We start from the raw sequence: 21399 nt of genomic DNA on the forward strand, positions 1-21399 counted from the left end.
AGGTCAGGATAGGAGTTTGGGATAGGAGGTTGGGATATAAGGTTGGGATATGATAACAGGATATGAGGACGAGATATGAGGAGGGGATATGAGGACGGGATATGAGGACGGGATGAGGATGGGATATGAGGATGGGATATGAGGTCAAGATTGGAGGACAGGATAGGAGTTTGGGATAGGAGGTTGGGATATAAGGTTGGGATATGATAACAGGATATGAGGACGAGATATGAGGTCGGAATATGAGGACGGGATATGAGGTCGGGATATGAGGACGGGATATGAGGACGGGATATGAGGACGGGATATGAGGTTGAGATATGAGGACAGGATAGGAGGACGGGATATGAGCTTCCTCCTCTGTTGATTTTCTCCCCAACAAGCATTAGGAAGGAAAAACCGGGCAATGCCAGGTACTCAGCTAGTATATATAAATATATATATATATGTGTGTGTATGTAAATGAAATATAAATTATAGCAATGAGTGTGGAGTCGCGCTGCTGGATTCCTACAACAGACTTTGTATAGCGGTAAAATACACACACACTGGTTACATAGTATATAAGGCTACGTTCACACTGCTGGTTGTCTCCGGCAGTGTGAAGTCCTTTATTTTAGGATTTAGAAAAGCCGGAGAAACAATAGAGCTTGCACCGTTTTTTCTCCGGCTTTTCTCTCCAAAAATAACAGCTGCTCCGTTATTTGCCGGCAAAATTCAAAAAAATAAAAAAAAAGGGAGTTTGACGGCGCAATTTGCCGGAGCATACAGACAGTGTGAAAGGGGCCTAACATAGTGTCAGTATATTACTTTGTTAATTATTTGTTTGGGTGTAAATAGTTATACACTGCTCAAAAAATATAAAGTGAACACTAAATAACACATCCTAGATCTGAATGAATGAACTAATCGTATGAAATCCTTTCCTCTTTACATAGTTGAATTCGCTGACAACAAAATCCCACAAATTATCAATGGAAATCATTAACCCCTGGAGGTCTGGATATGGAGTCACACTCAAAATCACAGTGGAAAACCCCACTACAGGCCGATCCAACTTTATGTAATGTCCTTAATACAAGTCCCAATGAGGCTCAGTAGTGTGTGTGGCCTCCACGTGCCCGTATGACCTCCCTACAACACCTGGGCATGCTCCTGATGAGGTGGGGGATGGTCTCCTGAGGGATGTCCTCCCAGACCTGGACTAAAGCATCCGCCAACTCCTGGACAGTCTGTGGTGGATGGAACGAGACGTCCCAGATGGGCTCAATCGGATTCAGGGGAACGGGCGGCCAGTCCATAGCATCAATGCCTTCCTCTTGTAGGAACTGCTGACACACTCCAGCCACATGAGGTCTAGCATTGTCTTGTATTAGGGGGAACCCAGGGCCAACCGCACCAGCATATGGTCTCACAAGGGGTCTGAGGATCTCATCTCGGTACCTAATGGCACAGGGATGTGGAATTCCTATCTCCCAACGCCTGGGACATGCAGTTTCAGGCACCGGGCAGGGGAATTTTTCCAGCCCTTAGCCCGGCTAAGCAAGCAGGGCCGGACCTGACAAGCGCTCTGTATGGGGCGGGCTCCTGACTCGTGCCCACTCCGTACTCTGCAGCCCCCGGCTGTGGAAACTTGTGTCCTCCGAATGCAGAGCAGGGGGAGGGGAGATAAGAAGCTGTGTACGTCCTATCTCCCCTGCTCTGCCTTCTTTTTCCCCGTGCAGACCTGCGTCCTCTGGCTTCGCTCCACATATCTCTAGCTTCGGAGAGCTGAGGGGAGGAGCGGATGCACGTCTGCACGGGGCGCAAGTTTCCACCTCACATCGCCGCTAATAGCCAGCATGCGGCGCTCAGCAGTATGTATGGCGCGGGCTCCGGACTCCTGCCCGCTCCATACTCTGCAGCCCCCGGTTGTTCTCAGTAGCCGGGGGCTGCCGCTAATAGCCAGCATGCGGCGATCGCCGTGGCTGGCTATTAACCCTCTAGATCGACGCTGCCAAAGCAGTGGGGTCTTAAGGGACCTGTGAATGCTCCCTGGTGGGCTAGTGGGGTGGATTCCCCCCCCCCCGCAGCGTGATCCACTATGGAGGTAGTCGCAGGGCTTATCTCTGCTTCCTCCTGTCCCGGCTCTGTCATTGATAGATCCTGGCTGGACCAGGCTCTATCAATGGATCACAGAGCTCACAGATTAATAGAGTTCAATAGAATCTAATGATTCCTCCTAAAAGTCTAATAAAGTGTGAAAAAAAAAAAGTTTTAATAAAAGTTTAAAAGACACACATTAACCCCTGTTATGTTAAAAGTTCAAATCACCCCCTCTTCCTATATAAAAACATGTAAACATAATAAAAATAAACATATTTGGTATCGCTTCGTGCGTAAATGTAAGAACTATTAAATTATAACATTATGTATCCTGTACGATAAATGTAAAAAAAAATACCAAACTACAGAATTGCAATTTTTATAATATCCCCAGAAAAAAAGTTAAAAAGCGATTAAAAAGTCAGATCAATACCAAAATGGTACCGATACAAAAAACAGATTATTCAAATAGAAGAAGCAGGTATGTCCACTGTTGTCCCTACCGCAGCATTGTGTGTCTAAACTGTGAAGAATAAAGCAATCGTTTTTACCGTTGCCAAGTGCTGGACGCCTCCTTCTTTTCCTAAAAAACTGATTATGGCGCAAAAAATTATCCCTCATACAGCCTGGCATGTGAGGGGAAGAAAGAAAAGCTACAGGGGTCAAAAAATGGCAATTAAAAAAATTCTAAAAAGTTCAGAATTTTTTAAAATTAGTAAAACATGACGGCAACTATAGAAATCTGGTATTGCTGTAATCAGGGACCTAAAGTATTAAAACAACATGTTATCTGACCACAAGGTAAATGGCGTAGAAAAGAAAACTACCAAATCTGCAAAATTATCTTTTACTATTTCAATTTCACTTCATCTAATATATATATATTTTGGTTCAGAGAATATGTTATTGAAAAATTAAAAGGTGTCATTATAGTAGGTAGTTATGGCTATTATAGTAGGTAGTTATGGCCATTATAGTAGGTAGTTATGGCTATTATAGGGCGAGGAGGAAAAAATGAGAGAGGAAAAGCGAAAATTGGCCGGGACAAGTGGATCGTCATGAGGGACAAGTAGATTTTGCTCCATTTTAGTCCCGTGGACAAGTAGTTTTTTTATAAAATTTCCACACCCCTGTGGCAGTCAGGCTACCTCTGGCAAGCACATGGAGGGCTGTCCGGCCCCCCAAAGAAATGCCACCCCACACCATTACTGATCCACCGCCAAACCGGTCATGCTGGAGGATGTTGCAGGCAGCAGAACGTTCTCCACAGCATCTCCAGACTCTGTCACGTCTGTCACATGTGCTCAGTGTGAACCTGCTTTCATCTGTGAAGAGCACAGGGCCCCAGTGGTGAATTTGCCAATCTTGGAGTTCTCTGGCAAATGCCAAACGTCCTGCACAGTGTTGAGCTGTAAGCACAACCCTCACCTGTGGACGTCGGGCCCTTATACCACCCTCATGGAGTCTGTTTCTCACCGTTTGAGTGGACACATGCACATTTGGGGCCTGTTGGAAGTCATTTTGCAGGGCTCTGGCAGTTCTCCTCCTGCTCCTCCTGCTCCTCCTTGCACAAAGGCGGAGGTAGCGGTCCTGCTGCTGGGTTGTTGCCCTCCTACGGCCTCCTCCACATCTCCTGATGTAATGGCCTGTCTCCTGGTAGCGCCTCCATGCTCTGGACACTACGCTGACAGACACAGTAAACCTTCTTGCCACAGCTCGCATTGATGTGCCATCCTGGATGAGCTGCACTACCTGAGCCACTTGTGTGGGTTGTAGACTCCGTCTCATGCTACCACTAGAGTGAAAGCACTGCCGGCATTCAAAAGTGACCAAAACATCAGCAAGGAAGCATAGGAACTGAGAAGTGGTCTGTGGTCACCACCTGCAGAACCACTCCTTTATTGGGGGTGTCTTGCTAATTGCCTATAATTTCCACCTGTTGTCTGTTCCATGTGAAATTGATTGTCAATCAGTGTTCTTCCTGAGTGGGCAGTGGGATCTCACACAAGTGTCAGTGACTTGGAGTTACATTGTGTTGTTTATGTGTTCACTTTATTTTTTTGAGCAGTGTAGATATATATATATATATATATATATATCCACTTAAGGACTCAGGGCATACCTGTACGCCCCGAGTCCACTACCGTTCTATAATGCGGGGCCACAGTGTGGCCCTGCGTCATAGTGGGTCGGGCCCAGCCTCTAACAACATCCGGGACCCGTGGCTAATAGTGCGCGGCACTAATCGCGGTGCCACTCGCTATTAACCCTTTAGACACAGCCTTCAAAGTCGATTGCCTTGTCTAAAATGAAAGTAAACATAGCCCGGCTAGCTCAGTTGGCTGTTCGGGACTGCTGCAGCGAGATCACGGCGTCCCGAACACCTGGAGCACACGAGAAGGGCCCCTACCTGTCCGATCGCTGACTGCTCAGTGCCTGAGATCCAGACATGAGCAGTCAAGCAGCAGAATCATTGATCTATGTTATCCTAAGGGATAACAATGATCAGTATAAGAGATCAGTGTGTGCAGTGTTATAGCCCCTAGAGGGAGCTGTAACATTGCAAAAAAAAAGTTAAAGATCATTTAACCCCTTCCCTAATATAAGTTTGAATCACCCCCCTTTTCCCATAAAAAAAAACTGTGTAAATAAAAATAAACATATGTGGTATCGCCGCGTGCGGAAATGTCCAAATTATAAAAATATATCGTTAATTAAACCGCACGGTCAATGGCGTATGCACAAAAAAATTCAAAATTCCAAAATTGCGTATTTTTGGTCACTTTTTATATCATGAAAAATGAATAATAAGCAATCAAAAAGTCCGATCAATACAAAAATGGTACCGCTAAAAACTTTAGATCACGATGCAAAAAAATGAGCCCTCAAACCGCCCCATACGCGGAAAATAAAAAAGTTATAGGGGTCAGAAGATGACAATTTTAAACGTATACATTTTCCTGCATGTAGTTATGATTTTTCCAGAAGTGCGACAAAATCACCTATATAAGTAGGGGATCATTTTAACCGTATGGACCTACAGAATAATGATAAGGTGTCATTTTTACCAAAAAATTTACTGCGTAGAAATGGAAGCCCCCAAAAGTTACAAAATGGCGTTTTTTCTTCAATTTTGTTGCACAATGTTTTTTTTTTCTGTTTTGCCGTACACTTTTGCGTAAAATGACTGAAGTCATTACAAAGTAAAATTGTTGGCGCAAAAAATAAGCAATCATATGGATTTTTAGGTGCTAAATTTAAAGAATTATGATTTTTTAAAGGTAAGGAGGAAAAAGTGAAAGTGCAAAAACGGAAAAACTCTGAGTATATATATTTTATATGTAAATAAAATATACATTGTAGAAAGGAGTGGAGTCCGGATAAAAATCCCGAGTCTTTGTATAATGGTATAATACACACACTGATACATAGTGGCCCTCATTTACTATTGCAAACCCAACATGTTTTGTCGGGTTGTGCGCCAGATTCTGTCGCATTGCGCCAGAAATTCTGTCTGCACCAGAATCTGCGCCACAAATTCTGTCTGCGCCAGAATTTCTAAGTATTTCCATTTTGCTAAGAAAACCCGAAAAAGGGGCGTGGCAGCCGGGAAAAGGGGTCTTGGTCTCAGAAAAGGGGCGTGGTCTCGACATTTTTACAAAAACCCAACATATTTATTAAGGTTTCCACATAAAATGTGGTGGATTTCAGCTGAGGAAAACCCGACAGATAAGAACAGGTGTAAAAAAAAGCAAAATGTAGGGAAAGTGGAAAATGTAGGGAAACCTTAGTAAATACCGTGGGAAATAAATTGTAGGGAATTAAAACCCACAAAGAAACCTACACAACACTCTTAGTAAATCAGGGCCAGTATTGATATATAGTATCGAACATAGATCCTCATTTACTATTCTAAACCCGACTTGTTTTGTCTGGTTTTTTTGGCGCATCTTTGTCTGCGACATGTCTCAGACATCGTGCGCCAGTCTGCGACACGATGCAACATTTTTTCCCGACGGACCCGATGTGAATTCTCCCAAACCCGAAAAAGGGGCGTAACCCGACATTTCTGAGCTTTACCACGTATTTATAAAGGTTTCCAACCTGAATTTGTTGAATTGTTGTGGATTTTTTCCCGACAACTCAGAGGAGTTGGAAACCAAAACCAACAAACAGGATGCGACATAATACTAAATACTGATACATAGTACTGATACATAGTACCGATACATAGTACCGATACATAGTACTGATACATAATACTGATACATAATACTGATACATAATACTGATACATAGTACTGATACATAGTACTGATACATAGTACCGATACATAGTACTGATACATAATACTGATACATAGTACTGATACATAGTACTGATACATAATACTGATACATAATACTGATACATAATACTGATACATAATACTGATACATAATACTGATACATAGTACTGATACATAATACTGATACATAGTACTGATACATAGTACTGATACATAATACTGATACATAATACTGATACATAGTACTGATACATAGTACCGATACATAGTACTGATACATAATACTGATACATAGTACTGATACATAGTACTGATACATAATACTGATACATAATACTGATACATAATACTGATACATAATACTGATACATAGTACTGATACATAATACTGATACATAGTACTGATACATAGTACTGATACATAATACTGATACATAGTACTGATACATAGTACTGATACATAATACTGATACATAATACTGATACATAATACTGATACATAATACTGATACATAATACTGATACATAGTACTGATACATAGTACTGATACATAGTGCTGATACATAGTAGTGATACATAGTACTGATACATAGTACTGATACATAGTGCTGATACATAATACTGATACATAGTACTGATACATAGTACTGATACATAGTACTGATACATAATACTGATACATAATACTGATACATAGTACTGATACATAGTACTGATACATAGTGCTGATACATAGTAGTGATACATAATACTGATACATAATACTGATACATAATACTGATACATAGTGCTGATACATAATACTGATACATAGTACTGATACATAGTACTGATACATAGTACTGATACATAGTACTGATACATAGTGCTGATACATAGTACTGATACATAGTGCTGATACATAATACTGATACATAATACTGATACATAGTACTGATACATAGTACTGATATATAGTACTGATACATAGTACTGATACATAATACTGATACATAGTGCTGATACATAGTACTGATACATAGTACTGATACATAGTACTGATACATAATACTGATACATAGTGCTGATACATAATACTGATACATAGTACTGATACATAGTACTGATACATAGTACTGATACATAGTACTGATACATAATACTGATACATAGTGCTGATACATAATACTGATACATAGTACTGATACATAGTACTGATACATAGTACTGATACATAGTACTGATACATAGTAATGATACATAGTAATGATACATAGTACTGATACATAATACTGATACATAGTGCTGATACATAATACTGATACATAGTACTGATACATAATACTGATACATAGTACTGATACATAATACTGATACATAGTAGTGATACATAGTACTGATACATAGTACTGATACATAGTGCTGATACATAGTACTGATACATAGTGCTGATACATAATACTGATACATAATACTGATACATAGTACTGATACATAGTACTGATACATAGTACTGATACATAATACTGATACATAATACTGATACATAGTACTGATACATAGTGCTGATACATAGTGCTGATACATAGTACTGATACATAGTAGTGATACATAGTAGTGATACATAGTACTGATACATAGTACTGATACATAGTACTGATACATAGTACTGATACATAGTACTGATACATAGTACTTATACATAGTACTGATACATAGTATTGATACATAGTACTGATACATAATACTGATACATAGTGCTGATACATAATACTGATACATAGTACTGATACATAGTACTGATACATAGTACTGATACATAGTACTGATACATAGTACTGATACATAGTACTGATACATAGTAATGATACATAATACTGATACATAGTAATGATACATAATACTGATACATAGTAATGATACATAGTACTGATACATAATACTGATACATAGTGCTGATACATAATACTGATACATAGTACTGATACATAGTGCTGATACATAGTGCTGATACATAGTACTGATACATAGTAGTGATACATAGTAGTGATACATAGTACTTATACATAGTACTGATACATAGTATTGATACATAGTACTGATACATAGTAATGATACATAGTACTGATACATTACTGATACATAGTACTGATACATATTACTGATACATAGTACTGATACATAGTACCGATACATAGTACCGATACATAGTACCGATACATAGTACTGATACATAGTACCAATACATAGTACTGATACATAGTACCGATACATAGTACTGATACATAGTATTGATACATAGTACTGATACATAGTAATGATACATAGTACTGATACATTACTGATACATAGTACTGATACATATTACTGATACATAGTACTGATACATAGTACCGATACATAGTACTGATACATAGTACTGATACATAGTACTGATACATAGTACCGATACATAGTACTGATACATAATACTGATACATAGTACTGATACATAGTGCTGATACATAGTACCGATACATAGTACTGATACATAGTACCGATACATAGTACCGATACATAGTAATGATACATAGTACTGATACATAATACTGATACATAGTACTGATACATAGTAGTGATACATAGTACTGATACATAGTACTGATACATAGTACTGATACATAGTACTGATACATAATACTGATACATAGTACTGATACATAGTAGTGATACATAGTACTGATACATAGTACTGATACATAGTACTGATACATAGTACTGATACATAGTACTGATACATAGTACCGATACATAGTACTGATACATAGTAATGATACATAGTACTGATACATAATACTGATGCATAGTAATGATACATAGTACTGATACATAGTAATGATAAATAGTACTGATACATAGTGCTGATACATAGTACTGATACATAGTACTGATACATAATACTGATACATAGTAGTGATACATAGTACTGATACATAGTAGTGATACATAGTAGTGATACATAGTAGTGATACATAGTACCGATACATAGTACCGATACATAGTACCGATACATAGTACTGATACATAGTAATGATACATAGTACTGATACATAGTACTGATACTTAGTACTGATACATAATACTGATACATAGTACTGATACATAGTACTGATACATAGTACTGATACATAGTACTGATACATAGTACCGATACATAGTACCGATACATAGTACTGATACATAATACTGATACATAATACTGATACATAGTACTGATACATAGTACTGATACATAGTACTGATACATAATACTGATACATAGTACTGATACATAGTACTGATACATAGTACTGATACATAATACTGATACATAGTACCGATACATAGTACCGATACATAATACTGATACATAGTACCGATACATAGTACTGATACATAGTACTGATACATAATACTGATACATAGTACTGATACATAATACCGATACATAGTACTGATACATAGTACTGATACATAGTACTGATACATAATACCGATACATAGTACTGATACATAGTACCGATACATAGTACCGATACATAGTACCGATACATAGTACTGATACATAGTATCGATACATAGTACCGATACATAGTACCGATACATAGTACTGATACATAGTACCGATACATAGTACCGATACATAGTACCGATACATAGTACTGATACATAGTATCGATACATAGTACCGATACATAGTACCGATACATAGTACTGATACATAGTATCGATACATAGTACCGATACATAGTACTGATACATAGTACTGATGCATAGTACTGATACATAGTACTGATACATAGTACTGATACATAATACCGATACATAGTACTGATACATAATACTGATACATAATACTGATACATAGTACTGATACATAGTACTGATACATAGTACTGATACATAGTACTGATACATAATACTGATACATAATACTGATACATAGTACTGATACATAGTACTGATACATAGTAGTGATACATAGTACTGATACATAATACTGATACATAGTACTGATACATAATACTGATACATAGTAATGATACATAGTACTGATACATAGTACCGATACATAGTACCGATACATAGTACCGATACATAGTACCGATACATAGTACTGATACATAGTACTGATACATAATACTGAAACATAATACTGATACATAATACTGATACATAATACTGATACATAATACTGATACATAGTACTGATACATAATACTGATACATAATACTGATACATAATACTGATACATAATACTGATACATAGTACTGATACATAATACTGATACATAATACTGATACATAGTACTGATACATAATACTGATACATAATACTGATACATAGTACTGATACATAGTACTGATACATAGTACTGATACATAATACTGATACATAGTACTGATACATAATACTGATACATAGTACTGATACATAATACTGATACATAGTACTGATACATAGTACTGATACATAGTACTGATACATAGTACTGATACATAGTACTGATACATAGTACTGATACATAATACTGATACATAATACTGATACATAGTACTGATACATAGTACTGATACATAATACTGATACATAGTACTGATACATAGTACTGATACATAATACTGATACATAGTACTGATACATAGTACTGATACATAGTACTGATACATAGTACTGATACATAGTACTGATACATAATACTGATACATAATACTGATACATAGTACTGATACATAGTACTGATACATAGTACTGATACATAGTACTGATACATAATACTGATACATAATACTGATACATAGTACTGATACATAGTACTGATACATAGTACTGATACATAGTACTGATACATAGTACTGATACATAGTACTGATACATAATACTGATACATAATACTGATACATAGTACTGATACATAGTACTGATACATAATACTGATACATAATACTGATACATAGTACTGATACATAGTACTGATACATAATACTGATACATAGTACTGATACATAGTACTGATACATAGTACTGATACATAGTACTGATACATAGTACTGATACATAATACTGATACATAGTACTGATACATAATACTGATACATAATACTGATACATAGTGCTGATACATAGTACTGATACATAGTACCGATACATAATACTGATACATAGTACTGATACATAGTACTGATACATAGTAGTGATACATAGTAGTGATACATAATACTGATACATAATACTGATACATAGTACTGATACATAGTACTGATACATAGTACTGATACATAATACTGATACATAGTACTGATACATAGTACTGATACATAATACTGATACATAGTAATGATACATAGTACTGATACATAATACTGATACATAGTAATGATACATAGTACTGATACATAGTACTGATACATAGTACTGATACATAGTAATGATACATAGTACTGATACATAGTAATGATACATAGTACTGATACATAGTACTGATACATAATACTGATACATAGTACTGATACATAGTACTGATACATAGTAATGATACATAATACTGATACATAGTACTGATACATAGTACTGATACATAGTACCGATACATAGTACCGATACATAGTACTGATACATTGTACCGATACATAATACTGATACATAGTACTGATACATAGTAGTGATACATAGTACTGATACATAGTACTGATACATAGTACCGATACATAGTAGTGATACATAGTACTGATACATAGTAGTGATACATAGTACCGATACATAATACTGATACATAGTACTGATACATAGTAGTGATACATAGTACTGATACATAGCGTCAGTAAAGTGTATAAATAGAATATACATTGTAGCAGTGAGTGCGGTCGCTCCTCTCAATGTTTATTCTATTTACACCTGGGAACATCAATACTATATGGAAACTGTGTGTATTATACTATCATACAAGGACTTCATTGCTATAGGACAGTGGTCTCCAACCTGCGGACCTCCAGCTGTTGCAAAACTACAACTCCCAGCATGCCCGGACAGCCGTTGGCTGTCCGGGCATGCTGGGAGTTGTAGTTTTGCAACAGCTGGAGGTGCGCAGGTTGGAGACCACTGCTATAGGATATTTTCAGCCTGACTCTGATAGTGACACTTATGTCTACAATGTATATAGTGTTTGTATAGTGTATAATTGTTTATACTATACTGACTGTTCTATACTATGTAACCATTGTGTATAAGATATCGGATCTGATCCCTTCACCAGTCAGGTCTATATATGACGGAGTAATATACACACATTGCGGTCACATAGTATCAATACCGTATTTGTGTTTTCATGTTTCTATATGGAAATATTTACGCATTTTGTATGTAAATAGAAAACACATTGTAGCTGGGGGGGGGGGGGGTGACTTAGATTTTCAGGGACATTGATGACCGGAGTAGAGGACATTATAGAGAAGTCAATGTCTTCCTGACACATTGTACCGAGCGCTACAGCAGTTGTAACAATGAAGAGGAGGCACGGGGGGGGGGGGGGGGGTCTATATGTACAAGCTGTGGGGTGAAGGGCAAGCAGGGCAGTATTGGGGGATGAGGGGGGTACAGGGCAGTATATGGGGGGATGAGGGGGGGTAAGGGGCAGTATATGGGGGGATGAGGGGGGGTAAGGGGCAGTATTGTGGGATGAGGGGTGTACAGGGCAGTATATGGGGGGATGAGGGGGGGTACGGGGCAGTATTGGGGGATGAGGGGGGTACAGGGCAGTATTTTGGGTTGAAGGAGGTACAGGGTGGTATATGGGGGTACAGGGCAGTATTTTGGGGTGAAGGAGGTATAGTGGTATATGGGGGGTACAGGACAGTATTTTGAGGTGAAGGAGGTACAGGGTGGTATATGGGGGGTACAAAACAGTATTTTGAGGTGAAGGAGATACAGGGTGGTATATGGGGGTACAGGGCAGTATTTTGAGGTGAAGGAGATACAGGGTGGTATATGGGGGTACAGGGCAGTATTTTGAGGTGAAGGAGATACAGGGTGGTATATGGGGGTACAGGGCAGTATTTTGAGGTGAAGGAGATACAGGGTGGTATATGAGGGTACAGGGCAGTATTTTGAGGTGAAGGAGGTACAGGGTGGTATATGAGGGTACAGGGCAGTATTTTGGGTTGAAGGAGGTACATAGTGGTATATGGGGGGTACAGGACAGTATTTTGGGGTGAAGGAGGTACATAGTGGTATATGGGGTACAGGACAGTATTTTGGGGTGAAGGAGGTACATAGTGGTATATGGGGGGTACAGGACAGTATTTTGGGGTGAAGGAGGTACATAGTGGTATATGGGAGGTACAGGGCAGTATTTTGGGGGTGAAGGAGGTACAGGGTGGTATATGGGGGTACAGGGCAGTATTTTGGGTTGAAGGAGGTACAGGGTGGTATATGGGTGTACAGGGCAGTATTTTGGGGTGAAGGAGGTACATAGTGGTATATGGGGGGCACAAAACAGTATTTTGGGTTGAAGGAGGTACAGGGTGGTATATGGGGGTACAGGGCAGTATTTTGGGTTGAAGGAGGTATAGGGTGGTATATGGGGGTACAGGGCAGTATTGGGGGGTCTTACCTTGATCCGGACATAGCAGTGTGTGCCCAAGAAGGGGTCATTGAGGCAGCTCGGGGTGGTCTCCCTGGGGGTCCTCCTGAATGTCCTCCTCGGCCTGGTCAGGATGCTGTAGAAAAGTTTGAGAAGCGCAATGCAGCCGCAGAGCAGACAGTAGGTGTAGACGAGCGCCCAGAAAGCCGCAGCGCGCAGACAGCCGGGCAGCGCCAACATAGTGTCCACCAGGAGCGCAATACTGTGCCCGGGCATGTGCCAAGGAGAGCTGTGCGAGAAGTCATGGAAACAGGGGAAGAAAAGCAGGAGGAGGAGGAGGAGGAGGAGGAGGACCAGGGCTGCTCCTGCGGATGAGGCTGCCTCTTAAAGGGGACTGCATCTGCTTAAAGTGGCACTGCACCAAGGGCTGAGGAGGAAGATCTACGAGTGTCACTCCATAATCTGCAGGAAGATCATCCAGGAGAATCTCAGGAGCAGAGATTCAGAAGAGACAGAGGGGATGATGGAGGCCATTACTGTGCAGCTCCTGTCACTCATCTCTGAGGATGAAGGAGCCGACAGACCGGACACGTGACCCTGCATCACTGCTTTATAGTTTACAGAATCAGAGAGATTCCCAACATGTAGCTCTGAAACTGCAATTTACAACAGTGTTTTCCAACCAGGGTGCCTCCAGCTGTTGCTAAACTACACCTCCCAGCATGCCCGGACAGCAAAATCTTGCAGGCCAGTATTTCCCAACCAGTGTGTGCCTCCAGCTGTTGCAAAACTACAACTTCCAGCATGCCCGGACAGCCGAAGGCTGTCCGGGCATGCTGGAAGTTGTAGTTTTGCAACTGTCTGGGCATGCTGGAAGTTGTAGTTTTTCAACTGCCTGGGCATGCTGGAAGTTGTAGTTTTTCAACTGTCTGGGCATGCTGGAAGTTGTAGTTTTGCAACTGTCTGGGCATGCTGGAAGTTGTAGTTTTGCAACTGTCTGGGCATGCTGGAAGTTGTAGTTTTTCAACTGCCTGGGCATGCTGGAAGTTGTAGTTTTTCAACTGTCTGGGCATGCTGGAAGTTGTAGTTTTGCAACTGTCTGGGCATGCTGGAAGTTGTAGTTTTGCAACTGTCTGGGCATGCTGGAAGTTGTAGTTTTTCAACTGTCTGGGCATGCTGGAAGTTGTAGTTTTGCAACAGCTGGAGGCATACACTGGTGGGAAAATTCTGGCCTGCAAGATTTAGCTGTCTGGGCATGCTGGGAGGTGTAGTTTAGCAACTGTCCGGCCATGCTAGTTGTTATTTTGCAACAGCTGTAGGCACACTGGTTGGGAACCACTGGCGTACAAGCTTTGTCAGTCCAGGCATGATGGGGCTTGTAATTTTGCAAGTGTTCGGGCATGCTGGTAGTTGTAGTCTTGCAATAGCTGGAGGCCCCCTGGTTGGGAAACACTGATAAGCTTTGGCTCAGGACATGCTGGCAGTTTTTTTTCAACAGCTGGAGGCACACTGGCCAGGAAACACTGGCTTGCAAGCTTTGGCTGTCAGGGCATGCTGGGGTTTGTAGTTTAGCAACTGTCTGGGCATGCTGAGATTTGTAGTTTTGAAACAGCTGCAGGTACACACTGGTTGGGAAACACTGGCTTACAAGCTTTGGTTGTCAGGACATGCTGGGAGTTGTAGTTTTGCAACAGCTGGAGAAGCTACAGGTTCAGGGACACTGCCCTAAATGATGCCACCTATTGGAGGACCATTGTCTTTACAGCAGACATTCAAATTATTAAAACAGTTAATACCATTTATTATTGCATATCATCTTAAAGGGGTACTCCGGTGGAAAACATTGTTTTTTTTTTTTTTAAATCTACTGGTGCCAGAAAGTTAAACAGATTTGTAAATTACTTCTATTTAAAAATCCCAATCCTTCCAGTACTTAGCTGCTGTATGCTCCACAGGAAGTTCTTTTCTTTTTTTCATTTTTTTTCCATGTCAGGAACTGTCCAGAGCAGGAGAGGTTTTCTACATGGATTTTCTCCTACTATGGACAGAGGTGTCAGCAGAGAGCACTGTGGTCAGACAGAAAATACATTTAAAAAAGAACTTCCTGTGGAGCATACAGCAGCTGATAAGTACTGGAAGGATATTTAAATAGAAGTAATTTACTAATCTGTTTAACTTTCTTGCACCAGTTCATTTTTTTTTTTATAAATGTTTTCCACCGGAGTACCCCTTTAAGATTCCATTTACATTACGGTTTTGGGTCTTCACTGCTGACACGCGTTTCGGCACAGACTGCGATTTCACCGCGGCGGTCCTGAACAGCCCGACTGAATAGCCAGGTTAGTGCTTACAGGACACCGGGAGGGACCTTACCTGCCTCCTCGGTGTCTTCTCCGTTCAGGGATCCCCTGTATGGCCGGCGCTCTCCTTCCTCGTCATCACTTCGTCGCGTACGTGCGTAACGACGTGATGGTGGCGACGGAGAGCGAGGATACCCGGCCGGCAGCAGAGACGTTCCGGAGCGACGGGGACACGGCGACAGCAATAGAGCGACATCCAGGGCAGCGGTGACGGGTCCGGAGCGGCGGGGACACGTGAGTATTACCTCCTATGCAGTGGTCTTCAATCTGCGGACCTCCAGATGTTGCAAAACTACAGCTCCCAGCATGCCTGGACAGCCTTTGGCTGTCGAGGATACCCAGGATACCCAGACGTTCCGGAGAGACGGGGACACGGCGACAGTGATGGAGCGACATCCAGGGCAGCGGTGACGGGTCCGGAGCGGCGGGGACACGTGAGTATTACCTCCTATGCAGTGGTCTTCAATCTGCGGACCTCCAGATGTTGCAAAACTACAGCTCCCAGCATGCCCGGACAGCCAACGGCTGTCCGGGCATGCTGGGAGTTGTAGTTTTGCAACATCTGGAGGTCCGCAGATTGAAGACCACTATTGGGTTCAAAATCTTTATTTTTTTAGATTTTGCACCTATAAATTGGGTGCGTCTTATACGCCGGTGCGTCCTATAGGGCGAAAAATACGGTAAATTCAGCCTATCTTAGTATAAATACTGCAGTTACTCCAGATAGGACTAATATTGTCCACATTAACAAAGGCCATTTACAGCACACAAGCCTGATCTCCTATTGTGCCAATATACAGTCCATAAAGATCCTTGATGGTTGTTCACACTACGCCATATAATCACTCGCAGATTACACACTTGGGTATATATTGCCGTCCATCAGTAGCTCCGAAAAATAGCACTGTGAGTATATACTAGTGTGGTCATTTTCTATTGCTGAATTAATGAATACAAGTTGCAATGTGATATACGGCTATATCTCCAGGCAGATTCTCAGGAGTACATTTAAGTAGTTCCCACACTAGGTGGTTTCCAATGTCCCCAGATAGTAATGTAGATATACGGATAAGGATGCGCTTGTGTCCGTAGGTGCTTGATCCACGTCCGAGCGTCTGCATACTGGTACATGACGACTGGTGGCTCCTTCGTATCATATCATATATCCATAAAGGGCCCAACGCGTTTCACTCGCTCAATATCCTCAGGGACCTTTCATAAGCTTGGTCTCCTTACTGTCTTACAGTGCAATTTTCGCACCTCGCATGCGGCTCCGATGGCGGCCGTGCTAAACTAACACACGCTACATACCTGCATTCACCTGTTCCCGGCGTCTAAGGCTCCAATCAGAGGCGTGCCCCGTCACTGGGAGTGGCTAGCGATGCACAACGCTGATACGATCTGCCAAGATCCGGAGGAACTAGGTGCGCTACATAGAGTTGTAATACCACACATAACCTGAGAACAGATGTGGCACTGTTTTTTGAAAGAAAGCTGCTATATTTTTCTGGAACATGAACAACCCCAGGCCCCAGGTAACTGCACTAGGTTGCGCTGCATATTGCTGTCTGTATGCAGACGTGTAAGGGGGCGGAGTTTTGTTGGCGGTGGAAAGTGTGCCTTTTTTTGTCACGTCTGCCACCCGTCTGTTCAGCGCATTCTGCATTTCCCTCCTGTGACCTGTAGTTATGTGGATCCTTTTTTCCCACCATCTGTCATTCCTCTCCACTTCCAGCCTGATGGATCCGGTCTCCCACTAAATATTCTTTGTCAACAACATTTGCGCAGTCATATCCCGGTTATAAATATGAGAACCATCTCCAATGCCTGCAATAGTTTCTAAAATGGTGGTCCCAACGTCCCCCCCACCATTAAACCACCACTGGCCTGAACCACTGATACAAGGCAAGATGGGTCCATGTCTTCATGTGGTTTACACCAAATTCTGACCTATCTGTATGTCACAGCTGGAACGGAGACTCCTCAGACCAGACAACGTTCTTCCAGATTCAGATTGTCCAGTTTTGGTTCCTGTGTGATTTGTAGCCTTAGTTTCCTGTTCTTAGCTGACAGGAGTGGCTCCAGGGGTGGTCTTCTGCTGCTGTAGCCCATCTGCTTCATGGTTGGACATGTTGCGTGGTCAGAGCTGGTACTCTGCAGACCTTGGTTGTAACCAGTGGTTATTTGAGTTATTGTTGCTTTTCAAACCAGTCTGCCCATTCTCCTTTGACATCAACAAGCCATTGAACACCCCCCCCCCCCCCCCCCTTTCTGGACATGGTCTCTTTTTCGGATCGTTCTCTATAAACCCTAGAGATGGTTTGGGGTGAAAATCCCAGTAGATCAGCAGGTTGTGAAATCCTCAGACCGGTTGCCCATCAGGCACCAACAGCCATGACACATTCACAGTCACCGAAATACCTCTTTTCTCCCATTCTGATTCTTGGTTTGAAATTCAGCAAGTTGTCTTGACCACATCTACATTTCTAAATGCATTGAGTTGCTGCCATGTATTTGGCTGATTTGCTATTTGTGTACCTAATAAAGTGTCCGGTGAGTATATTTTCTAGTTATGGGGCCGCCAGTTAGTGTTTGTGGTACCAGTGGCGTCTCCATTCGCAGCCATGGCACGCTCATTTGCTGGACCACCTAGATGCCACGGTGGCTACTGACTGCTGCGTCTAGTGGTAGTGGGTTAAATGGATTGTATCTGATTCTGGGCAATCGCAGCGGTATGTTGGTTGTACATTACAGGGGGCACCCACTGTGGATGGGGTGGGCATAGTTTGTGTGTCTGTGTAACTGTACGCCCATTTGGAACAAGACACCGCAAAAATAGCCCAATATTTTTACATGGGCGTCTTATTTAATTTCTGCAATCTACATCAAAAGGGGTACTCCGCAGCTAGACATCTTACCCCCTATCCAAAGTATAGGAAATAAGAGGTCTGATCACGGGGGTCCTGCCAATGGGACCCCCGCGATCTCCATGCAGCACCTGGTGTTCTAAACAGTATGTCTTGACATCATAGTCACGCCCCCTACATTCATGTCTATAGGAGGGGGCGTGATGGCCGTCACACCCCCTCCCATACACATGAATGGAGGGGGCGTGGCATGATGTCACAACCCCCAGCCACCAGAATCCAGCGTTCTAAACATACTGCACAGAGATAGTGGAGGGTTCGGGGTCAGGACCCCTGGGATCAAACACCTTATCTCCTATCCATTGGATAGGGGATAAGATGTCTAGGGGCGGAGTACCCCTTTAATTTTGAGGTCTGTTGTCTGAATATATTTGGTCTTATTGGGGATCAGAATTGATCCTGAGGTCTGATGTCTGCATGTTGAGATCTAGTCTGGGTTCTGAATTGGCATTTGCATTAATTTTGAGGTCTGGTCTGAGGTCTGATTTAGGATTTGCATAAATTTTTGGGGTTGGGTCTGGGATCTGCATTCTTTTTGAGATACATACACCCACAAAAGAAAACCAGTAATGAAAAATATATTCTTTATTTAAAACATATACAATTTACAGACATATTAAAATATAGAAATAAATAAAATCAAGGCACAAGAACAATTGCAGAAAAGTGGAGAAGGAGCAGCAGGTACAGATACATGGAGTCCAGGGAGAATGTGCTTATAAGCAGAAATAGGACCAAGAGCAACAGGCACAAAGCCAAAGTACACAGTAGATCAATTGGTATCAAATATACAAGAAATCTCTTAAACAAGTATAAATGCCAGAGTAGGCACAGAAATACAAAAGATAAGTAACATCCTGCCATGCACTGCCTACCTACCACCTCAACCCCAACATACATCTCGCTTGTGCTTCATCGGGGGGCGTGTGACGTGACGAAGCACAAGTGTAGAAACTGCTTTGTTTTTGGGGTGCCTGACTACTTGATTGAGGACAACTGGATCTTTATAGGGGTTTATTACAAGCTATACATATAAATACAAAAGGGGGATCCTAACTAATTAAGGGATAGGGGTGCAAGGAAGAGAGGAAGGTGAAAGGAAGGGGGAAGGAAGTGCTCTCTCACTATCTCATCATCCTATAAGTAACAATATACTGTATAGCAGTCATCCACACACATAACCCATACATTGCCCATCCCAAGACATATCCATGGCCAATCAGAACAGTTACAGTTTATTTGCATTGCAATCAGTTCTTGTCCTTTTGATGTCTTCTTGAGTGGGGGGTCTTCTTTGTTGTCCCATACTGTGTTGACAGATGTCCAAGTTTCCTTGAGAATCACACCTTGGTGGCCTAACAGGATGATTCGCAGTCCATTGTATCCCACACCGCAGGGGCTGGTTTTATGGCTTATATTATTGGAGGTAACACTCACCTCCATTCTTATCACTCAGGTGCCAGGCTTATCATATGGCTTTGAACAGGATAAAAGCAAATGATTGTCTAATCAGCTGTTTGCATCAACCACAATTCCTGGAGCCAGTCCTGCAGACACCCTACACCCATTCCATCCATGAAATTCCACTGCATTCCATTATATTTGAGTCCATAATAAAAACACATCAAAAATATATTAGTGTGGCCAATGTTGGCTCCAACAACAAGCGAAAGGTACGTTGGGGTTAGAGGTGGTAGGTAGGCAGTGCATGGCAGGATGTTACTTATCTTTTGTTTTTCTTTGCCTACTCTGGCATTTATACTTTGTTTAAAGGAGTACTCAGCCCCTAGACATCGCGAGGGTCCCACTGCTGGAGACCCTCGAGATCTCGGCTGCAGCACCCACCTCAATGGCTTCCGGCAACGCTGGAGGCTTCAGATCCCGACCATGCGAGTGGAAGAGAGTGACATCACGACTCCGCCCCCGTTTGATGTCACGCTCCGCCCCTCAATGCAAGTCTATGGGAGGGGGCGTGACGGCTGTCACGCCCCCTCCCATAGACTTGCATTGAGGGGCGGGGTGTGACGTCAAACGGGGGCGGAGTCGTGACATCACGTTCTTCCACTCGCATGGTAGGGATCCGAAGCCTCCAGCGTTGAGGTGGGTGCTGCAGCCGAGATCCCGGGGGTCCCCAGCAACGGGACCCCCGCGATCTGAC

The 21399-nt window shown here is 41.8% G+C and overlaps 1 protein-coding gene across 1 annotated transcript in view; it reads right to left on the reverse strand.

Moving 5' to 3' along the window:
- The window catches only part of EPHX4 (epoxide hydrolase 4), a 125637-nt gene extending 111077 nt beyond the window's left edge, over positions 1-14560 (reverse strand). The window contains exon 1 of the mRNA XM_056523155.1: positions 13985-14560. Within this exon, the coding sequence (XP_056379130.1) occupies positions 13985-14230 (246 nt within the window). The 5' untranslated portion in view covers positions 14231-14560. The remainder of the gene's footprint in view (positions 1-13984) is intronic.
- Between the last annotated feature and the right edge of the window lie 6839 nt (positions 14561-21399).

Source organism: Hyla sarda, chromosome 6 (assembly GCF_029499605.1).
Source record: "Hyla sarda isolate aHylSar1 chromosome 6, aHylSar1.hap1, whole genome shotgun sequence".
Classification (NCBI taxonomy): domain Eukaryota; kingdom Metazoa; phylum Chordata; class Amphibia; order Anura; family Hylidae; genus Hyla; species Hyla sarda.